The 23,003-nt window shown below is 38.6% G+C and overlaps 1 protein-coding gene across 1 annotated transcript in view; it reads right to left on the bottom strand.

The window, feature by feature from the left end:
- Positions 1 to 23,003, bottom strand: part of AGBL3 (AGBL carboxypeptidase 3) — a 101,982-nt gene that overhangs the window by 37,271 nt on the left and 41,708 nt on the right. The window contains exons 7-12 of the mRNA XM_068973198.1: positions 21,007 to 21,169; positions 19,073 to 19,199; positions 18,003 to 18,103; positions 17,684 to 17,796; positions 16,831 to 16,897; positions 5,772 to 5,858 (exon numbers count right to left, since the gene is read on the bottom strand). Of these exons, the coding sequence (XP_068829299.1) occupies positions 5,772 to 5,858; positions 16,831 to 16,897; positions 17,684 to 17,796; positions 18,003 to 18,103; positions 19,073 to 19,199; positions 21,007 to 21,169 (658 nt within the window). The remainder of the gene's footprint in view (positions 1 to 5,771; positions 5,859 to 16,830; positions 16,898 to 17,683; positions 17,797 to 18,002; positions 18,104 to 19,072; positions 19,200 to 21,006; positions 21,170 to 23,003) is intronic.

Below are 23,003 nucleotides of genomic sequence, written 5' to 3'. Positions count from 1 at the left end.
TTCTCTGCATTGATTGCTGAAGAAGGCTTTCTTATCTCTTCTTGCTATTCTTTGGAACTCTGCATTCAGATGCTTATATCTTTCCTTTTCACAAATCAAAACCGCAATGAGGTACCATTTCATGCCAGTCAGAATGGATGCTATCCAAAAGTCTACAAGCAATAAATGCTGGAGAGGGTGTGGAGAAAAGGGAACCCTCTTATACTGTTGGTGGGAATGCAAACTAGTACTGCCACTATGGAGAACAGTGTGGAGATTCCTTAAAAAACTGGAAATAGAACTGCCATAATGACCCAGCAATCCCACTGCTGGGCATACACACTGAAGAAACCAGAAATGAAAGAGCCACGTGTACCTCAATATTCATCGCAGCACTGTTCATAATAGCCAGGATATGGAAGCAACCTAGATGTCCATCAGCAGATGAATAGATAAGAAAGCTGTGGTACATACACACAATGGAATATTACTCAGCCATTAAAAAGAATACATTTGAATCAGTTCTAATGAGGTGGATGAAACTGGAGCCTATTATACAGAGTGAAGTAAGCCAGAAAGAAAAACACCAATATAGTATACTAACGCATATATATGGAATTTAGAAAGATGGTAATGATAACCCTGTATGCATGACTGCAAAAGAGATACAGATGTATAGAACAGTCTTTTGGACTCTGTAGGAGAGGGTGAGGGGGGATGGTTTGGGAGAATGGCATTGAAATGTGTATATTATCATATGTGAAATGGATTGCCAGTCCAGGTTCGATGCATGATACAGTATGCTCGGGGCTGGTGCACTGGGATGACCCAGAGGGATGGGATGGGGAGGGAGGTGGGAGGGGGGTTCAGGATGGGGAACACATGTACACCCATGGCAGATTCATGTCAATGTATGGCAAAACCAATACAATATTGTAAAGTAATTAGCCTCCAAAAAAAAATAAGAAAATCACCAAGCCAGTGTTCTTATGGTTGGTTGGTTGTTTGGTTTAGCTGCCAAGTCATGTCTGACTATTGTGACCCCATGGACTGTATCCTGCCAAGCTCCTCTGTCCATGGGGATTTTCCAGGCAAGAATACTGGAGTGGGTTGCCATTTCCTCCTCCAGGGGATCTTCTCAACCCAGGAATCAAACGTGGGTCTCCTGCATTGCAGGCAGATTCTTTACCAACAGAGCTACAATCAACTCCTAGTGTCCTTCATGAATGTGATCTATAAATTTTGTTTTTAAATATTTATTTTTAATTGGAGGATAATTGCTTTACAATATTGTATTGGTTTCTACCATATTGATCTATAAATTCTAATCACAGTAATCTACAAGTATTTGTTTTTGCTTAAAGTCTGCAAGATTAATTACTGAAAGTATCCGGGTAGGGAATAAAGGTTACTAAAATAGTTTAATACTTTAGGGATATATTGATATCTTACAAGCAATCATTTAAGAAATAGTTGAAGAGCATGAGCTTAATTTGACCCCAGGCATTAACCTCAGTTAAGATGATACTGTTCACTCTTTTTACCAAAGATTATTTTAAAAATGAGAAAAAAAATTCAAAAGTTCTTGGAAAAGTAGATTCTGTTAATCCACATTTGGCAGATGGCAGTGTATTTGCTGCTGTATCTGCTGAATGAACTTGTCATGGCTAACCTTAGATTTCCCACTGGATTACTATTATTAACACCAAAAATATTTGAGTAGAAATCTTCTAACCTGAGGCTGGCACTCAGGTTGACTTCTGGGCTCTCTGCAGGTAACAGATGCTTTATGGATTGACCGGATGGAATCCAAAGAGGATTTTTTTTTTTTTTTTGATCTCATCAACTTGGGATGTTGTCCTTCATCCGTGTTTGTCAGGCTTATTTCCTAACTAGACAGTTCTTTTGATCTCTGGGTAGGGTACTAATCCTTCCCCCTACCCCTTCCATCCGTGACCGTACTCTCTGGGAGGGCAGTGGTTTTGGCAGAAGTCTCTCTGACTCCTTCTCTGACTATACCCAGCTGTTAAATTCTGCTCATTTCTGGCTGGTGGGTCTATTGCTTCAGCAATGCCTTGAGCGTGTAAATTGCTCTACAGGCTAATTCAATCAAATCTGGGTTCCTTTGAAGGGATAATTTGCCAGGTCAGGGTTTCAGATTTATACTGATCCTGCCTTAGACTCCTCCTACCTATTCCCCTGCCCCCAGTTCTGTGAACTAGCCAGCCTATGTTTGGCCCGTATCTCCAAAGAATCTACCAATCTTCTTCAAATTGCCTTTCTCTATATTTCAATTTTTGAGGATGCTGTTAAGCTTAAATTTCTCCAGGATCTGTTGCAAATTAAGTCTTTTACTTTGGGAAGACATTAGGAGCTATGTTTAATCTGGGCTGTTGTGTCATCTAACATCTCTGTTGCCTTATTGATTTTCTGTCTAGAAGTTCTGTCCATTCATGTCAATAAAAGTCTCCTACTATTATTATTGTATTCTTGTAGGTCTTTCCCTTTATGTCTGCCTGTACTTGTTTTATGTATTTAGGTGATCCTGTATTGAGTACATTTATGTTAACAAGTGTAGTACCTTCTACTTGTATTGTTCCTTTTATCATTATATAATGTCCTTTGTTTTTCCTTATGGCCTTTGTTTTAAAGTCTGTTTTGTCTGATATGAGTATTGCTAGCCCTGCTTTATTATTATTTCCATTTGGATGAAATGCCTTTTTCCATCCCCTCACTTTTAATCTGTATCTTTTCCCCTAAAGTGAGTCTCTTATAGGTGGCATTTTTTATTCAATCTGCCACTCTGTCTTTTGATTATAGAATTTAGTCCACTGACATTTAAAGAAATCATTAATAAAGTATGTACTTACTGCCATTTTAAACATTTGTTTTCCAGTTTTTGTAGTTATTTCTTCTTTTTGTTTTCCCTTTTGTGGTTTGATGGCTTTCTTCTGTACTATGCTTGAGTTCCTTTCTTTTTGGTTTTTGAGAATCTATTGTACCTTTTTGATGTGTGGTTACCTTGGTTTTCAAGTGTTAACCCATAACTTTATGTGTTCTAAATGAATAGTCACACAAGTTCAAACATATTCTAACAGATCTACATTTTTATATTCCCCTCCTCTACATTTTGTGATTTTGGTCTATTTTACATTTTGATGCTTATCCTTTTACTATTAATTGTAGTTACAGTTGCTTTTATAATTTTTTTGGATTGCTTTTAATCTATGTACTAACTTAAGTGATGTTCAATCTTTTTATATATTTGCCTTTCCTGTCATTTTCCTTTTCCTATAGACACTTGCTTCTTTTCTATATAGAGAAGATCTCTCAATATCTCTTTTAGGTTAGGCTTAGGAGTGCTGTACTCTTCTAGTTTTTGCTTGTCTGAGAAATTCTTTTTCCATCTATTCTAAACGACAGTCTTGCTGGGTGTAGTATCCCAGGTTGCAGAGTTTTCTCTTTCAGGACTTTTGACTATATCAAGCCACTCCCTTCTGACCGGCACAGCTTTTGCAGAGAAATCAACCTTATAGGGGTTTCCTTGTAACTGACTGTTTTTCTCTTCTTGCCTTGAGAATTCTCTTTAACTTTTGCCATTTTAACTGTGTCTTGGTTTGGGTCTGCTTGTGTTTATCTTCTTTGGGACCCTCTATGCTTCCTATACCTGGATATGTTTCCTTTTTCAGATTCTAGGAAATTTCCAGCCATAACTTCTTTAAAAACAGTTTTGATCCTCTTTTCTCTCTATTCTCCTTCTGGTACCAAAATTATGCATAGGATGGGATTCTTTATGGGGCTTCCCTGGTGGGTAAGACTGTAAAGAATCTGCCTGCAATTAAGGAGATGTGGGTTTGATCCCTGGGTCGGGAAGATCCCCTAGAGAAGGGAATGGCTACCCACTCCAGTATTCTTGCCTGAAGAATTCCATGGACAGAGGAGCCTGGTGGGCTATAGTCCATGTGATCACAAAGAGTTAGACACGACTAAGCAAGGCACTCTATAATATCCAACAGCTCTTGTATATGGCTTTCATTCCACTCCCCACCCCCTACCCCCCTACCCCCCACCCCCGCTGCCGCCGCCAATTTGGCTTTCTGTCTGCTGTTCTGATTGGGTGATTTCCATTATTCTGTCTTCCAGATCACCTGGGTTCTGTAAGGCTCTGCTGCCCTTAACTATGTGCTCTGTCCCAGAGGAGGTGAGTGCTGAAGCAAGTGGGGCCCACGTGGTCACAGCGAACCTGTGCGTCACCGGTGAAGGTGCCTGCAGTTCTACCCAGAGGCAGCCCGAGGTTGTGTCCCTTCTCTGTTGTGTTTGTCCCAGACTAGTTCTAGGCTGGGGCTGAGAGGTTGGGGTGCTGTAACTGCAGGAATGGAGGTCCCTGTGCTGCCACCTGGGGCCCTGGCTGCCTCTGCCGGAGTGCCCCCCAGGGCCTCTCCACCCCACATCCAGCTCCAAGCTGGGGTGTGAGGTGGGAAGGACCAGGGAAAGGAGCCGCTCTGTATTCCTCCTCAGGGATGTCTGCTAGAGACATGCGGTTCTGGGATGCCACTTGGTGTGCATGCTAACAAAGTCTGTTGCCACAGTACCCGTGCCCCACATGCAGGTGCGGACAGCTTGTGCTCTACTGTGCATGCAGCTTCAGTTGTACAGTATAAGAGGTCTTCTGCCCGTTTCCCGTTGGTTTCCTGTGAGAACTGTTCCACAGGTGGTTGTATTTTTGATGTGTTTGTGAAGAGAGGTGAGCTCCACATCCTTCTATTCTGCCATCTTGCTGCACTTATGCAAAATTTCTAATGGGGGTGTCAAGCTGAGAGTGGGGACAGTGGCACTTTTCTTTCAGTGGTACCCCACTTTCAGAGCTAAGATGTAGGTGGGAAGAGGGCAGTAGTCTCAGGCCTTCTCTGTGTGCTTCTTCCAGTTTGGAACTAACACTTTGTTAGCCAAGATAGGGGCAGTTAGAACCAAAATATTTTCAGTGATGTAGCACCCAAACTAGAGCCTTATTTTCAAGAATGGGGTCTGGATAGATAGAAAGAAGGGAGCCCCCACCTCTTGGCTGCACTTACCCGGAACTTAGCTTTAGCAATAGGTAGCTAAAGACAGAGTAAGAAATTCGAGTGCCCTGCCCCTACTGGTATATGATAGCCCTTTGTCTGGTATCTGTGGGGAAAGGGGACCCTGTGTCCTCCACTGCAGAGTATCAGTGAGCTGGAGCCGGGGGGCTGTGCAGAGTTTTGACTCAAATACCAGAGGATCTGGGTTTTTTTGTTGTTGTTGTTATTTTTTGTTTTTATCATATTTTAGATTTTCCTGAGTAGATGTTTTTTTCATTTGCTGTATGCCCCAGGACCATTTCCAGAAACTTTAAATTAAAAAAAAATTTTTTTTTTCATCAATTTTTGCTGGTGAAAGGGTTTGCAGAGCTCCTTCCAGTGTCATGATGAAAGGCAATCTCAGCACCACCTGTTTTATACTCTTGTATTCCCATTAAGTTTTCTAAGTTTTATCTCTTCTTGCTATCCTGAATGCCTCTTTGTAAGAGACCTTAAATAGTTTTCTGAGTAAGGTAATTATAAGTGAAATTTAAATATAGAACCTTAATAAGACCCACCTCTCACCTGTCAAGATTCTTTTGTATTTTTATAAATAGTAACTAATATGAGCAAAATTTTAATCATTAAGTTTTCCTGGGGAAAAATCATTAAGCATTCCTGGGTGTAAGAGGAAATAACTTGCCATTTTCCTGTTTTTTTAAAACAACCATTAGCAAACATATCAGTATTTACCTCTTGCACTTCTCTGATGTTTTGATGTCTTTCTATGGTAGAGTTTCTTTCCTTCTTTGTTTTTAGTTGTTTTTTCTTGGTTTTTATCTAGGTAAGAGATTAATATTTAATCAATGTATCAAAGATAGTATGTATGCAGATATAAGGAGAAGGCAATGGCACCCCACTCCAGTACTCTTGCCTGGAAAATCCCATGGACGGAGGAGCCTGGTAGGCTGCAGTCCATGGGGTCGTGAAGAGTCGGACACGACTGAGCGACTTCCCTTTCACTTTTCACTTTCATGCATTGGAGAAGGAAATTGCAACCGACTCCAGTGTTCTTGCCTGGAGAATCCCAGGGACGGGGGAGCCTGGTGGGCTGCCGTCTATGGGGTTGCACAGAGTCGGACACGACTGAAGCGACTTAGCAGCAGCAGCAGCAGCAGCATGCAGATCTAAAACTATTTTGAGACTTCTAAGAAGATGAAGTACTTTTTCTCTCCTTTCCACTAGGTACAACTAAACCCCCTGGCCATTATATACAAAGTAAACACAAGAGGCTCTGAAAGGAGAAAAAGAGGAGGCAGATGATGAGGGACTTCAGGAGCAGAAGGGCTGCCTGATGGTGAGTAGTTCTGTGTGTTTTCTTTTTGCTTCATCTATCCCAGCCTTAGAGCTGGAGAAGCCAGAAACCCAGAAACCCAGAAGTGCCAAAGAGTGAAGATAAAATGCCTGAACACTTCCCAGATTTGATCAAAGATGTGAAGGTAACTATCAAAGAATCTCAGTCAACTTCAAGTAAGATAAAATGCCCACACTAAGTCACATAAACTTTGAAAGCAGTAAGACTGAAGCAAACTGTTACCTGCAAGGGATCCTCAAGAAGATCATTGCCAATTTCTCAGAAACTTTGGAAGCCAGAAGACAATACAGAATTTAAAGGAAAAAAAAAGCCCACAAACCGCCCCCCACCCCCCAGCAGAATGGTCCTTCAAAATTTAGGGAGAAATTAAGACATTTCCAGATAAACAAAAGCTGAGGGAGTTTGTGACCACTTGACATGCCTTGAAAGAAATGCTCAAGGGATTTCTGCAAGGTTAAATGAAAGGGCACTAGGTAGTAACTTGAAGCTGTAGAGAAAAATAGAGGTCTAAATGAAGGTAATAAATACATGGGAAATTATGAACATTAGTATTATTGTAATAATAATTTCAAATTGATCTGTCATCTACATGAAAAAAAAGTGTTAGCTGCTCAGTTGTGTCCAACTCTTTGCGACTCCATGGACGGTTGCCCACCAGGCTCTGTCCATGGGCTTCTCCGGGCAAGAATACTGGAGTGAGTTGCCATGCCCTCCTCTAGAGAATCATCCCAATCCAGGGATTGAACCCAGGTCTCCTGCATTGCAGGCAGATTTTTTACCATTTGAGCTAGCTGGGAAGCCCTACATGATTAAAGAGGAAAAATATTAAAGAAAAAAAAGCATGTATTAGTCTAAAAGCTAATACTACTATTACTTTAGCCTATAAAGTGTTAAGTCACTCAGTTGTGTCTGATCTTTGCAACTCCATGGACTATAGCCCACCAGGCTGCTTTGTCCATGGAATTTTTAGGCAAGAATACTGCAGTGGGTTGCCATTTCCTTCTCCAGGGGATCTTCCCAACTCAGGGATTAAACCTGGATCTCCCAAATTGTGGGCAGATTCTTTATTTTCTGAGCCACCAGGGAAGCCCTATAACGCCAAACCTTATTTGTTACATAATTTAGGAGACTAATACACTTAAAGAAATGTTAGTTTATGTTTTTGGGCACACAATGTATAACTATGTAATTCTGTGACATATACAACTGAAAGCGTGGGGGTACAACTATAAAGGAACAGTTTTTGTATGTTTTGAAGTTAAATTGGTATAAATTCAAATTAGACTGTTATAACTTTAGGATAGTAAATGTAATCCCCATGGTGAAAACAAAGAAATGATTTATAAAATATACACAAAAGGAAATAAGAAAGGAACTGAAACATTTCACCACAAAAAATCAACTAAGCACAAAAGAAGACAGTAATGCAGGAAAAGGAGGGACAAAAATACTATAAGGCATATAGAAAACAGCACAAGGACAGAAGTCAGTGTCTTTATCAGGAATTATTCCCATTGGATTAATGGATTAAATGGATATCAATGGATAATAATATGGATATTATTAATGGATAAATGGATTAAACTCTCCAATCAAAAGAGAGCGATTGGGAGAATGGATAAAAACACATGATCCAACTATATGCAGTCTTAAAAGACCCACAAAGATCCAAACACAGAAACTGGTTGAAAGTGAAAGGGAAGAGATATCCTATGCCAACAGTAACCCACAGAGGCAGAGGTGGCTCTATTAGACAAACACAGACTAAATTTTAAAACATTACTGGAAACTACTTTTAAAAGGACATTATAGGTTAATAAAAAATTCAATACAACAACAATACATAATAATTATAAATATTTACATACTTAATGATCATCAAAATATATGAAGCAAAATAGAACTGAAGGGAGAAACAGACAGTTCTACAATAATAGTAGGAGACTTCAATACCCTACTAACAATAATATGGAACCAATCAGAAGGTTGTAAGGAAAAAGGATTTAACACAGTAAGTCATCTAAACTTAACAGACATACACAGAACACTGTACCCAACAACAACAGAGTATACATTTCTCCTCAGTTGCATATAGGACATTTTCCAGGATAAAACATATGTTAGGCGACCAGTTAAGTTGTAATACATTTTAATAGACAGACAGCATACACAGTATCTGCCCATGGACAGAGCCTGACCACAATGGGATGAAGTCAGAAATAAATAACAGAAGAAAATCTAAAATATTCAAAAACTTGTGGAAATTATACACACACTTAAAAAAAAATGGATCAAAGAAGTCACAAGGGAGATTAGAAAATGCAGAGTTGTGAAAACACAACAGAGCGAAATTTATGGGACACAGCATAAGTGGCACTGAGGAGGAAATTTATATCTATAATCACATTAAAAAACAAATTCACACATGGCAGGAGGAAGGAAGTAATAAAGATTAGAGCAGAGATAAATATATGAAATAGAAAAACTGAAGAAAATGAATCAAAAGGTCCACAAGGTTGACAAATCTTCAGCTAAATGGACTAAGGAAAAAAAGACAAATTACTAAAATCAGAAATGAAAGTGAGGATATTAGTATCAATTCTACACAAATATAAAGAATTATAACAAAGTCGTGTGAACAAGTGTATGCTAACAAATTGGATAACCTAGATGAAATGGATAAATTCCTAGAAACACAGAACTTACCAAGACTATCTCATGAAGAAATAGAAAATATGAATAGACAAGTAACTAGTTAAGGCATCTGAAATCAGTAATCAAAATTCTCTCAACTAACAATAAAGCCCGAATGGTTTGTTTGGTGAATTCCACCAAATATTTAAAGAACAACTAATGGTGATCTTTCTCAAACAGTTCTAAAAAATTGAAGAGGAAGGAACATTTTGTAATTTATAAGGCCAGAGTTACCCTGATACCGAAGCTAAACAAAGACACTACAAACAAGAAAAGGAAGCTATATAGACCAGTATCCCTTATGAACACGCTCAACATCACTAACAATTAGGGAAATGCAAATCAAAGCCACAGTGAGGTGGTATCTCACACCTGTTAGAATGGCCATTATTAACAAACAAACCAACCAGAAAATAATCAGTGCTTGCAAGCATGTAGGTACATTAGAGCCTGCATGCACTGTTGGTGGGAATGTAAAATGGTATAACTGCTGTGAAAAACGGAGAAGGCAGTAGCACCCCACTCCAGTACTCTTGCCTGGAAAATCCCATGGATGGAGGAGCCTGGTAGGCTGCAGTCCATGCTAAGGGTTGGACATGACTTCCCTTTCACTTTTCACTTTCATTCATTGGAGAAGGAAATGGCAACCCACTCCAGTGTTCTTGCCTGGAGAATCCCAGGGATGGGGGAGCCTGGTGGGCTGCCATCTATGGGGTCGCACAGAGTCGGACATGACTGAAGTGACTTAGCAGCAGCAGCTGTGAAAAAGAGTATGGAGGTTCCTCAAAAAATTGAAAGTAGAATCACCGTATGATCCAGCAGTTTCCTTTTGGGGTATACACCCAAAAGAATGAAGAGCAGCAGCATCTTGAGGAGATGTGTGATCATATTCACAACAGCTAGAATGTGGAAGCAACCTTAAGTTTCTACTGAGAGATGAATTAGCAAAATTCGGTGTAAACATACAATAGAATATTATTTAGCCTTATAAAGGAAAGAAATTCTGAAATATGCTACAATATAGAAGAACCTTGAGGACATCATGCTCGATGAAATAAGCCAATCACAAAAAGACAAACATTGTGCAATTCCACTTATATGAGGTACTTAGCACAGGCAAAACACATGAAGAAAGAAGAGTGTACAGTGGTTTCCAGGAGACATGGGAGCAGAGAATGGGGAGTTATTAAAGGCTGTAGAGTTTGCTTTTCAAGATAACAAGAGTTATGGGATGGTGGTGATGGTTGTACAACAGTGTGAATGTACTTGTACCAATGAATTATACACTTAAAAAGGGATAAGATGGTAAACGTTATGTGTAATTTTACTACAATAAAAAAAATAATCAATCTCTGTATTTTTGAGGGGCTACTGGAAAAGAGGGTATATACCAGACTTAGAATTGTGAGAATGAGAGGCTAGAATTCCATTTTGCCCGCAAGAGAGGAGAGTCTGAGACTAGAACCAACCCAGAAGAGGCAGAAATGACATTAAAATGGAGAAAAAACTTTGCAACCTGGTGATATCCTTTGAGCCCCTTATTTAAGCCATGGCTAAAGCCAGCCTTGTCCCTAGACTATTTCCCTTACTAAACCGACCAATTTCCCTTTTAGCTAAGCCATCTTTTGGAAGTTTTTTGTTCTTTGCAATGGATGGACTTCTGATACACACCCTCAGAATATGACTTAGTAGAGAATGGCACCCCACTCCAGTACTCTTGCCTGGAAAATTCCATGGACGGAGGAGCCTGGTAGGCTGCAGTCCATGGGGTCGCGAAGAGTCGGACATGACTGAGCGACTTCCCTTTCACTTTTCACTTTCATGCATTGGAGAAGGAAATGGCAACCCACTCCAGTGTTCCTGCCTGGAGAATCCCAGGGAGGGGGAATCTGGTGGGCTTCCGTCTATGGGGTTGCACAGAGTCAGACACGACTGAAGCGACTTAGCAGCAGCAGCAGCAACAGAGAAGAAAATCTCTATGTCACTAAGTGGAAGCTCCATCTTGTTGCTCAGGCCTGGAATTCTGGAGACCTTTTTCTCTCCTTTGTACTTTTCAAACTTGTACCCAAGCCATCAGCAAATTCTCTAGACTCTGCCAGATATATCTAACATCTGGTCATGTCTCATCGTCTCTACAGCTACCACCTCGGTCCAGCTACCACTTCTTGCCTGGGTAACTGCAATAGCCCCTTAAATGGTTTCCCCTCGTGATTCATCGTTATGCTCTCAACACAGCAGCCAAAGTGACCTTGCTGATACAAAGCCCATCATGTTACTCCTCTAACCCAAACTCTCCAAACTCAAGAGTAAAACCTGAAGTCCTAAGCCAGGTTTTACATAATCTATTCCACCCGCTCCCCAATGTCCAACACCTATTTCACGTTCTCTCTCTTACTCTTGTTCTCTTTGTTCAATCTTCTCTACCCAGATTAGTTTCCCTGGTCTTCCAAAAGATAACAGACACGTTCCTTCCTCATGGCCTTTGGACTTCTAGTACTGCTTGTCTAGGAATAGGTCCCTCCTAGATCATCCCCAAAGTTTTACTCTCCTTACTCCCTTGATGTTAGATTTGGACATAGGAATTTATTTAGCCAGTGGAATGATACATGGGAACTTTAAACATACTTTCATGGTTTGGCATGCCTCCTGAACTCTTGTGATTTACCATGAGAGAACATGCCCCAGCTGGCTGCTGGTGTCTATGGAGAAGGAAGAAATGTAGACCAGACCTGAATCAGCCCACAGTCTGGACATGAGTTCAGTGGATCCCTGGTCAGTCCAATACAGCCATAGATGACCCCCAAACAGGATAAAAGATATTTGCTAATATAAGCCATTGACATTCTGAGAATTGTTTTAATGAATAAAATATGAATAGTTTAGAACTGATACCTAAAAGTAGGATGCTGTCCTAATAAAACCTAAACTATGCGGCAGTCATTGGCTTGGAGACTAAATAACAGGTGGTTATAGGAAGGCAGAAAACACAAGTTATGTAGAGGTGGCACATTTCATGAAACTGCTTCTGTGAGAGAAGACGCGCCGAACAGACCCGAGCCACTGGACAAAGGGGCTTTGAGGCAGAAAGTCTATAGGTATGAGTTGGTGGTTGCTAGCTTCATTTGATAAGGTGCTACAAGAAAGAAATCAGCTCAAAAATACTTGAATAAAAAAATGGAATTGAGAGGGAAAACAGCCCCAAATTCTAGAATTTGTAGGTTGGCTTCAATATAGCCTTGAGGCAAAGATCAAATCAACATTAATGGCTTTCACATCTGTGGCAGACAATCTCGAAGATGACCTCTGATGATCCCTGTCTGTTAGCATTCATGCTCTCCTGTGGTCCTAGGTATTGGGCTCAGCCTGGTGACTCCCTTCTAATGAATGGTATATGGCAAAAGTGATGGGATTCTGCTTCTGGGATGAGGCTACAGGGAGGCTGTGCCTCTAGCCTGTGTGCCCTCTTCTGCTGTCTTACTTGCTCATTCTGATGAAAGCCAGATACGTGTTGTGAGCTGTCACACAACAAGCACACATGGTAAGGAACCAAGGGAGACTTCAGCCCTCGGCCAACAAGGAACTGAGTCCCTTAGCTCAGCAGCCTGTGAGGAACTGAATCTTATCACCAACCATGTAAGTGAACTCGAGAAATGGATCCTTCCTCAGTCAAGCCTTCATGATTCTACAGCCTTACCAATACCTTCACTGCAGTCTTTTCAGAGAACTTAGGAACCCAGATAAGTCACTCCTGGATTCTGATCCACAGAAACTGTGTGATAATAAATATTTGTCATTTTAAGTTGTAGAGGTTTGGGGTAATTAGTTACTAAGCAAGAGGAAATGAATACAATATCTGTCTTGGTCCATTCACCTGCTCTAACAAAACAGTTACCATAGACTGGGTGTCTAATAAAAAAAGGAAATTTATTTCTCATATTTCTGAGGCTGGAAGGTTGAGATGAGGATGTGGTATAGTCAGGTGAGAGCTTCTTTTTGGTTTATGGACTGTCTGTTGCATCCTAACAAGGCAGAAGAGGCTAGGGATCTCTCTGGGCCCTCTTTTACAAGGCGCTAATCCCATTCAGATGGCTCGGCCCTCACGACATAATCAACCCCCAAAGGCCCCACCTTCTAGTACCATAATATACTGCACATTTTAATGTCAACATATGACTTCTGGGAGACAGAAGTATCCAGGCCACTCCACCCCTACACCTCCCACATTGACAAGCTTCTCAAAAGCAAAGTTCATTCGTTCCATCCCAATAACTCCTAATGTCTTAACTCATTCCAGTATCAACTCTAAACTCCAAAGTCCTAGCTAAATATCATCTAAATCAGATATGGATGAAACGCAAAATACAATTCATCCTAAGGTGAATTTCCTGTCCAGTTGTGAAACCATGACCAAGCTATGTGCTTCCAAAGTACCACCGAGGGACAGGCATAGGATAGACATTCCCATTGTAAAAGGGAGAAAAAGCAAAGAAGGATGAGGTGATGGGTCCCAAGCAAGGCACAAAACCTAGTAAAGCAGATTCAATGGGATCTTCATAGTCATGAATAATCCTCGTGCCTCCGTGATCTGCCTTCTGGACCCACTGGGGTGGCAGTATCATCCAGCAGCTTGGTAGGCTGCCACTTATACCTGGCTCTCGGTCAGTACTCTGTCCACACCACAGTGCACAGCTCCAGACAGCCTACCTCCATGTCCTTCAATGGAAGCCATCTGCACTGTTAAAACCTAAGCATTAGCATCCCTGATGATCTCTTAGTCCCTTTGGGGCTTTTAAAAACTTATCTCGCTGACACAAACCGATGGAAAGATCCACCGTGTTCTTGGATTAGAAGAATATTGTTAATATTGTTAAAATGACCATAACTATCCATGGCAAACTACAGATTCAATGCAATCACCATCAAAATACCAATGGCACTTTTCACAGAACTAGAATAATTAAAAAATTTTTATGCAAACATGGAAGACCCTGAATAGCCAAAACAATCTTGAGAAAGAGGAAAAGAGCTGAAGGAATCATGCTCCCTGACTTCAGACTATACTACAAAGCTTTAGTAATCAAAATATGGTACTAGCACAGAAATAAATACAAAGACCAATGGAACAAAATAGAGAGCCCAGAAATAAACCCACACATGTACGGTCAACTAATCTATAACAAAGGGGGCAAGAATATGCAATGGAAAAAAGAGTCTCTTCCGAAGGCAGGGGTGGGAAAACTGGACAGCTACACGTAAAAGAATGAAATCAGAACATTTGCTAACACCACATACAAAAATAAACTAAAAATGGATTACAGACCTAAATATAAGACCAGAAATCATAAAACTCCTAGAGGAAGGCATAGGCAAGACAGTCTGACATAAACTGTACCAATATTTTTTATATCTATCTCCTAAAGCAAAGTGAAAGTGAAAATGAAGTCGCTCAGTCGTGTCCGACTCTTTGCGACCCCATGGACTGTAATCTACCACATTCCTCCGTCCATGGGATTTTCCAGGCAAGGTTACTGGAGTGGGTTGCCATTTCCTTCTCCAGAGGATCTTCCCGACCCAGGGATTGAACCCAGGTCTCCCTCATTGTAGGCAGACACTTTAACCTCTGAGCCACCAGGGAAGGAAATAATAATAAATGGGATCTAATTAAAATAATTTGCACAGCAAAGGAAAGCAAAAACCAAATGAAAAAACAACCACCTACTGAGTGGGAGAAAATATTTTACAAATGATGTAATTGATAAGGGTTAATATTCAACATATATAAACTGCCATATAAGTGTTAGTCGCTCAGTCGTGCCCAACTCTTTGCGACCCCATGGACCACAGCCCTCCAGGCTCCTCTGTCCATGAGATTTTCCAGGCAAGGATACTGGAGTGGGTTTCCATCAACATCAAAAAACAACCCAATTTAAAAAATGTGCAGAAGAACTGAATAAACATTTTTCCAAAGAGAAAATGCAGATGGCCAACAACCACATGAAAAGATGCTCAACACAGCTAATCATCAGGGAAACCACAATGAAATATCAACCTCACACCTGTCAGAGTGGCCATCATCAAAAACACAAATAACAAATGGCGAGATTGTGGAGAAAAGGGAACTCTCATACACTACTGGTAGGAATGTACATTTGTGCATCCACTATAGAAAACAGTATGGAGGTTTCTCAAAATTAGAACTACCACATGACCCAGCAGTTTCACTCCTGGGTATATATCTGAAAAAAAAAAAAAAACACTCATTTGAAAAGATAACAATCTTTCCAATATTCACAGCAACATTATTTACAGTTAGCAAGATATAGAAGCAATCAAGTGTCCATTAACAGATGAATGGGTAAAGAAAATGTGGTATGTGTGTTTGTGTGTGTGCAAGCGTGTGCATGGAATACTACTCAGCCATAAAGAAGAATGGAATTTTGTCATTTGCAGCAACATGGATGAACTTGGAGGGTATTATGCTGAGTGAAATAAGTCAGAGAAGAACAAATACTGAATGACATTACTTGTATGTGAATCTAAAAAATGTGAAAATACTGAATATATTCTAGTGAATATAACAAAAAAGAAACAGACTCACAAATATACAGAACAAACAAGTGGTTACCAGTGGGGAGAGAGAAGGGAACAGGGAGAATACAGGGATAGGGGATTAAGAGGTACAAACTATTATGTATAAAATAAGCTACAAGGATAATTGTACAACATGGGAATATAACCAATATTTTATAATAACTGTAAATGGAGTGTAACCTTTAAAAATCGTGGATCACTATACTGTATACCTGTAACTTTGTACATCAACTATACTTCAATAAAAAACAAAACACATGTAAAACTCGTGTTGAAGAACATTACATGTTTCTCAGCTACAGAGCTCTGTAGTATTGAAGCCATACTGTAAAATTCAAGAAGTTCTGATAGCCTTCCTTTTATTCTATGTCTCCATCCCCTTCACTTCAAGCTTGTCTTAGTCACCTCTTAATACCATCACATTGGGGGTTAGAGTTTCAACATGTGTATTCAGTGGTGGGGCACAAACATTCATTACACAATACCACCTAAACTCCCTAATTGTCCTCCTGCTCTAATTTCCTCCTTAGGCACTTCTCATCATCTAACACATCATACATTTTACTTGCTCAGTTGGTAAAGAATCCACTTGGAATGCAGGAGACCCTGGTTTGATTCCTGGCTTGGGAAGATTTGCTGGAGAAGGGAAAAAGCTACCCACTCCAGTATTCTGGCCTGGAGAACTCTACGGAAAGAGTCAGACAGGACTGAGTGACTTTCACATTTTACTTAGCAACTAGAATATAAGCTATGATGGGAAGGATTTTTTTTAAAAATTGTGTTCATTGATCTATTCCCAAGCGTGAAGTCAGAGCTCAGTACATAGTTGTTAAATAAATAAATGAATGAATATAGGACTAACAGTCAGGCAATGTATGTTATGCTACCAACTCTTATTAACAAGTAGTGTGGCTTTTGAAAAGTAATTTAATCTCTCTGGATCTTAATTGTTCTTATCAATAAAACAAGGGTATTAAAAAACTCTAAGAAAATTCTATAATTTAAGGATATGGTACATAATAAGAAAATAACAATTATGCTATACAATAATTTATACAACTGCAGACTCTTTTTTTTGCCTGGCTGTTAGTCATAGTAAGAAGAGTACCTATTTGGCATATCCATATCATAGGCATAAATTTTCAATTTTACCTGAGAATTTAATTTGAGAAGATCAGTCTGAGAGTCATTGGATTCTGAACTGTCAGAGGCATGGCTACTACAAAAAAATAATAAATTACATAATTTTTTGGTGGTGTTTTAAAATTTCAACTGTTACTTTTACTTTATTATGTTATTGGAACGGCAGAAATAGTTCTAGTTATAAAAAGGATGTTTACAAAGGTGGTGTAGATGTCTGACAGTTCTAGTCATTAGAAGAGAGTATTAGAGGAATGATGACTGAAATTGATTGGATCATATCAAATATAAACAAATCCATGAGTTCAAAATGATACTCTATCTGCAAACAAACTTGTGAGTCACTGTTGGAGGTTACAGGGGCACTAACTCAAAGTCTGAAAACTTATAAAGGTTAAGAATCAAACATTTGTTCTGCTTTTCCTATAGGAACTACACTAAAATTAGTACCTTCCTTCTTCCAGTAACATTCCCTTGGCATTAAATTTTGCACTTATCATTCACTAACTTAGATTATTTATATGGTGTCTCTATAAATGTGTCAATTCTCTGCAGGTAATGACAGCATTAAAAACAATTTGAGTATGTCTTTCACATATAGTACATAGTGGGTACTCAATATCATTTGAATAAATGAAGTCTTGATGAGGTCTGGCTGAAGTAATGTGCATGGGGAAAATTTTCCTCCATTTCTAGCCAGAATTTTCAGTACAGCCTGACAATTACATCCTCGAATTGTTATAATAGGCCTTCCCTAACCAGAAATGGAACCCTGGTCGTGGTGGTGAGAGAGTGGAATCCTAACCACTAGAGAGCATGGTAGAATAACACAGCAAATTACATTACTTTCACTGTCTTGACCTACCTAGTCTCTAGATCCAATGTAATTTCTTTCAGAGAAGTATCTGAATCATCAATGACTTTTTCCAAGCTTATATGTTTCTCCATTTCTTCTAATTCTTTCAGGCACTGATAATACTAGGGGACAATGATAGGTAAGTCAATTATAAATAACTATTTCCTAATTAAAGTAACTGAATATTTATAGACATCTGGAACATCAAGTACAACAAAACACTGAATGAACAGTCAGGATGTTAGAAGGAACAAACTGCTGCAGGCCCAAAGGCAGGTGTTATCTGGGCGTCTGGAGTCTGATGTATGAGCAAATGGACTTTAATTACCTTGGTTCGGTCTGGATCACAGTAGTCCAAGAGAGAGTCACAAAAGTGATATCCCATTGACTCCAGGTCTTTCGTGTTGAAATGAGTGCCTCTTTTATTACCTAAAACATCAATAAGTTTATCCACCCTTGATGGTGAGTTAAACATTTTTTTCTTAGCGGGAATGCCTAAGTTGCAAAACAAAGTATAAACAAAACACCTGATATGATTCCATGTTCTGTCCTCTGGATCTTCTACACTGGGGCAGGTCATTAAACAACTAACTGTTTTCCCTTGTTCCCTCTCCACCACCTGGACCAAAGGTGACATTTAAATGAACACAGATTAATCTGTGTTGCAAAGCAGAAGAAAATTCAGTCAGAACGTTATGGACTACTTGGTTACCAGTTATATGCACCCTAATCATCACTTAGAGAAAAAACCTGCATAAATATTTATGTTTTCATCATTAACAGTGTTATATCAATTTCAAGGTGCTTAAAAATTAGCCAGAAGTAATATGTCTGGATTTCTGTCACTTTCCTTTGAGTCGATACATTTTCTAATAATGTGAGTTACCCTAATATGAGGCATTCTAAGGATATATTAAATGTGACTAAAAGCTTCCTTAAATGGAGCACACGTTTTATTTTACTTCAAGGAACCAATTAAAAAAAACAAAAAGCCCAGTCAACTTTGCCTTAAAAAGAGCAAATCTACTAAAGATATTTCTATTCTGATATTTTAATTATGAGCATTGCTTTTTCTTGAAATCATTACAGTCGTAGGAACTCTTCTGAAAGAAAAACCCCAAACAAGCAATTAAAGATCAGATCACGAAACAACCACTTAGGTATACTATATATGTGCTAAAACTTCCTTTTCTAAACAAAGGAAAATGATGTGATCGAGATACATACAGTAGGCATCTGTTTATTCATCCTATTTATAGAATTGATTAGATTACTGGTATATATCTAAGTAGGAAGAAAGTGCTCATTATCCAGTTGTCAAACACTATGAATCTTACATTGAATGTGTTCCTTTGGTTTAACTCTCTGACAGTCTCGAATGGGGGCCCTCAGTCTTACCCAGAGTAGATCCACAAAAAGTGGCCTCCATGGTGAAGCTGTTCCTGATCCCCATTTTCCACATCACCACCCTTCCTGTTCCCTCTTTGCTCTTTTGAATATTAAACTTGCAGGATGAGAATGAAAACTGAAAAGAAGCAAATAAAAATGAGACCCACTGCTTTTCTAATCACAATGTCTGTCATAGGAAGTAGGGTTAGAAATGAGAAAGTAGGTGTACAAAGGCATAATTCTCTCTAAAGCTAAAATAAAAGCTTCTGGAGCTGTTTTATTTCCTGATTAGTGGAAACAGCTCATTTTAAGGATGACATGTTTACATTTCTGAGAATTATAGGCTTGAATTCTGAAATAAATTTTCCTTTATATATGTATATATAAAACATATGCATTCAAAACCCAGTTGACTAATTCTTGATAGTGATGACTTTGTTACAAGAAGGAGTCTAAACATATTTAAGAATGAAGATCAGTGTTGTAGATTTTTAGATACTGATGCTTTGTTATCACATGAAAGATAATTTGAAAATTATCCTGAAAGATTGTTATAACATCAGTATCTACAATGAGTTTTTCTAATTTAATTACCATTGAAAAAATTTACTGAATGTTAACACACGTATGTTGTTTAGTCACTAGGTCTAACTCTTCTGTGACCCCACAGATTGTAGTCCACCAGGTTCCTCTGTCCATGGGATTTACCAGTGGGTTGCCATTTCCTTCTCCAGGAAATCTTCCCAACCCAGGGATCGAACTTGCATCTCCTGCATTGGCAGGTGGGTTCTTTACCACTGAGCCACTAAGAAAGCCCTAATACATGTAAAGGTTTGTAAAAACTGTCAACAAATTGGCACTTGCCATGGGTGTCTGCCATCTACCTCTATAAGGATTAGGTCATGTTCCACAGCAGCTGCTGACCTCCAATACTCCCCCTGAAGTAGTTCAGGGTGGAAAGCAGGAATGAGACACTCTATGCTATGGGAAACTGGCAGGACGGGTCTTTAGATAGTTAGATACCGCCAGGAGCTGGTTTTACGAGCTCAGTTCGTTTATCTCCTCATATCTAGAAAAGCACTAAGATCCTTCATGGTGACAACTGTTTCTCGAGACTAGCAGAAGCCTCACAAGACCAGCAGAAACTTTCTACAAATATGTGCTTGACTGCACGTACTTCCCCTTTACCAAAATCACATATATGTATGTGTCCTTTCCCGCTACCTCTTTGAACAGTTTCTCAGCGCTATCTGATGTGCTGTCTCCCAGGCTACAGTCCTCATATTGCCCCAAATAAAACTTACTCACAACTTTCATGTTGTGCTTTTTTTTTAGTTGATAAAACACTACCACAAATTAGAATACAGAACAATTCCATCACCTCTTAAAAACTCCCTTGTGCATCCATTTGCAGTCACGAGTCTTTTGCTTGTTTTGGAGCTATGGTAAATGGTTTTGTTTTAAATTTTGGTTTCCAGTTGTTCACTGTGAGTATAGAGAACTGCACCCTGTATCCTATGACATTGCTAAACTCACCCAGTTATAGTTCTTGTGGACTGCATGGATTTTCTATGAAGACAATCACATCTGCCTTTCCTTTCTAGTCTGCCTTTTTTTTTTTCTCCCCTTACTGTACTTGTTAGAACCTCCAGTGTAAGGCTGAATTGAAGGGGTAAGAGTGGATATCTTGCCTTGTTCCTGACCTTAAGAGAAAAACAATCAAATCTTTTATCAAGTGTGGTGGTAGGCTAGTGGGCACTTTCCCCTTATATTTCAAATTACTGGTTATTAAACATTTCACATCATTGCTTTCTATGGTCAACTGTATAAACCAGTCAAAAAAACTAAATAAAAAAGCAGTTTACTGAATAAGCCTATCCATTCAGCTGTCCTGCATGGACAATCTGTAATAAAGGAAAAGTCAAAATCTTAAAGGAGCTTACTTTATCTGGACAATTTTTGCTCAGCATAAGTGGAAAGATTCGTTGCTGTAAGTATAATGCTTTACATCTATCACTACCATCACAGCCATACATGAATATGTTCTCTTTCTTGCTATGGCCATGAAGGTCACAATACAAAATAACCTCTCGTTTCTCCATCAATCTACCAAGAAGAAAAAGAACAAGTTATTGCATTTTATCTCTGCATTTTTCTTCTGTGGTTGTAATTATGCATTAACAAGTCTAACATCCAAATAGCATTTCTTATATCCTAGTTTTCAATTTCTTTTCTTCTACTGAATATTATTAATATATAATTTTTTAACACCTACAATAAGCTATTAATTGTATATAAAATACAAATTCTTTAGCCTTCCACCATAAAGACAAAATTTACCTTATTTCCAAAACTTTCTCCAACAAGATTTCTCTGCTTTTTGGTTGTTTTTTGTTGTACACTGAAAACAACTCACTCGTATCTTTGCCCATTAGCTCTTAGATTCTTTCTGACTGAAATACCTTCCTTCTTCATCTTTGTAAATGCAAATACTACCCCTTATCCATCAACACTGACCTCAGGTCGCACTTCCTCTCTAACTAGTGAAGCTCCCCACCAAATTTTTCTTTTCTTTGAACTCCTGTAGTATTTAATATTGTTGCCATTTACTTGACACTTACCTAAATAGATTTTTAGATTTTCCATAGTTAATCTTGTTATAGAGAGGGAATGCTTCAAAATCTCTAAAACAGTGCAATGCATACAAGTACCCAAATATGTTAAAACTTGTGCCTGATGACTCAATGCTGAAGCCAGTTAACATTTACCCTTTGAGTAATGTGGTGAATAAATACCATTTTGAGAAAAATGGTACCAAAGTTTGAATTATTTTTCTGGTAAATTTCTAATAATTTACAGAAATCACTTCTCAAGAGCACAATTCTTTTAGCCTGTATAATTTAGGCATTCAGTGAATATTAAAGTAATAAAAAATAAGCCCCTCAAAACTGGCTGATGAAAATAACTAGTAGGCTTTCAAAAGGTGAAAAAGTGGTGGTATTAAAGTGGTAGGATTATGGGCATTTTTGCCTTTTCATATTTCCAAACTTTATACAGCTACTCAAATAACTGAAATTACATACATTGTTTATCTCTGGAAGGATAAATACAAATGTGAACAATTTGTACTAATATGAAATTACTACTTTTATAACAAAATATTAAATCTTAAAATCAAAATATTCAAAGTGTAGCTTTTATTCAAAACAGTACTTTTTTAAACTATAGTGCAATTCCAAAGTGAAATCTGTTACATATATTAGTTTATTGCCCTTTTTCATTTGATGACCAATAAATTCTGATAACATGAGATTGACATAAAGCCATCAAATGATCATTGCAAGTTTTTAGAATTAGATTATAAAACTATACATTTTAAAATCATTTCCCCAGTTTTAATGAACATCTGGTTTAAGTGAGTCAAAAGAAACTGTAAGTAATCAAATCCCAAAGAAATATTACTACTTTTGAAGTGAAACAAGGTAACAGGGTCTCTCATCTTACACTGAATCCCTTTAGAAACAATTGGGATTTTTTTCTTACCCACAGTTAAGATATACTAAGTATCTTATACTAAAATCTATTATTTTAAAATACTCTAAATATATTTAATCTTAGGCATACTTACAGCTGCTCACCTTTCCACACATATGTGACTGTCTTTTATTCTATTTACTGCCTATGATTAATTGCATTAAGGTAGTTCTTTTTCTTGGAAGTCTTTCTGAAACTTACTGAATAGATTCCTGCCTTAAGCTTCTTTATGAGACAATTTAAGAAGAACTAAGATAAACATCTTTCACAGACAAGCCAAGGAGCTTTGGCTGTAATCCATCTTGTGTTGGGCCAGGCACCCTTAATGTCAAAGAGCATTAAGGAGACATTATAAATACTCAAATGGGCTCTAAAAGTTCCCTTTCTATTAAAAATAAACTTTAAA

Source organism: Capricornis sumatraensis, chromosome 5 (assembly GCF_032405125.1).
Source record: "Capricornis sumatraensis isolate serow.1 chromosome 5, serow.2, whole genome shotgun sequence".
In the NCBI taxonomy this organism is placed as follows: Eukaryota; Metazoa; Chordata; class Mammalia; order Artiodactyla; family Bovidae; genus Capricornis; species Capricornis sumatraensis.
The sequence above is the reverse complement of the archived record's forward strand: the minus strand, read 5'-3'. Positions and strand labels throughout refer to the sequence as shown.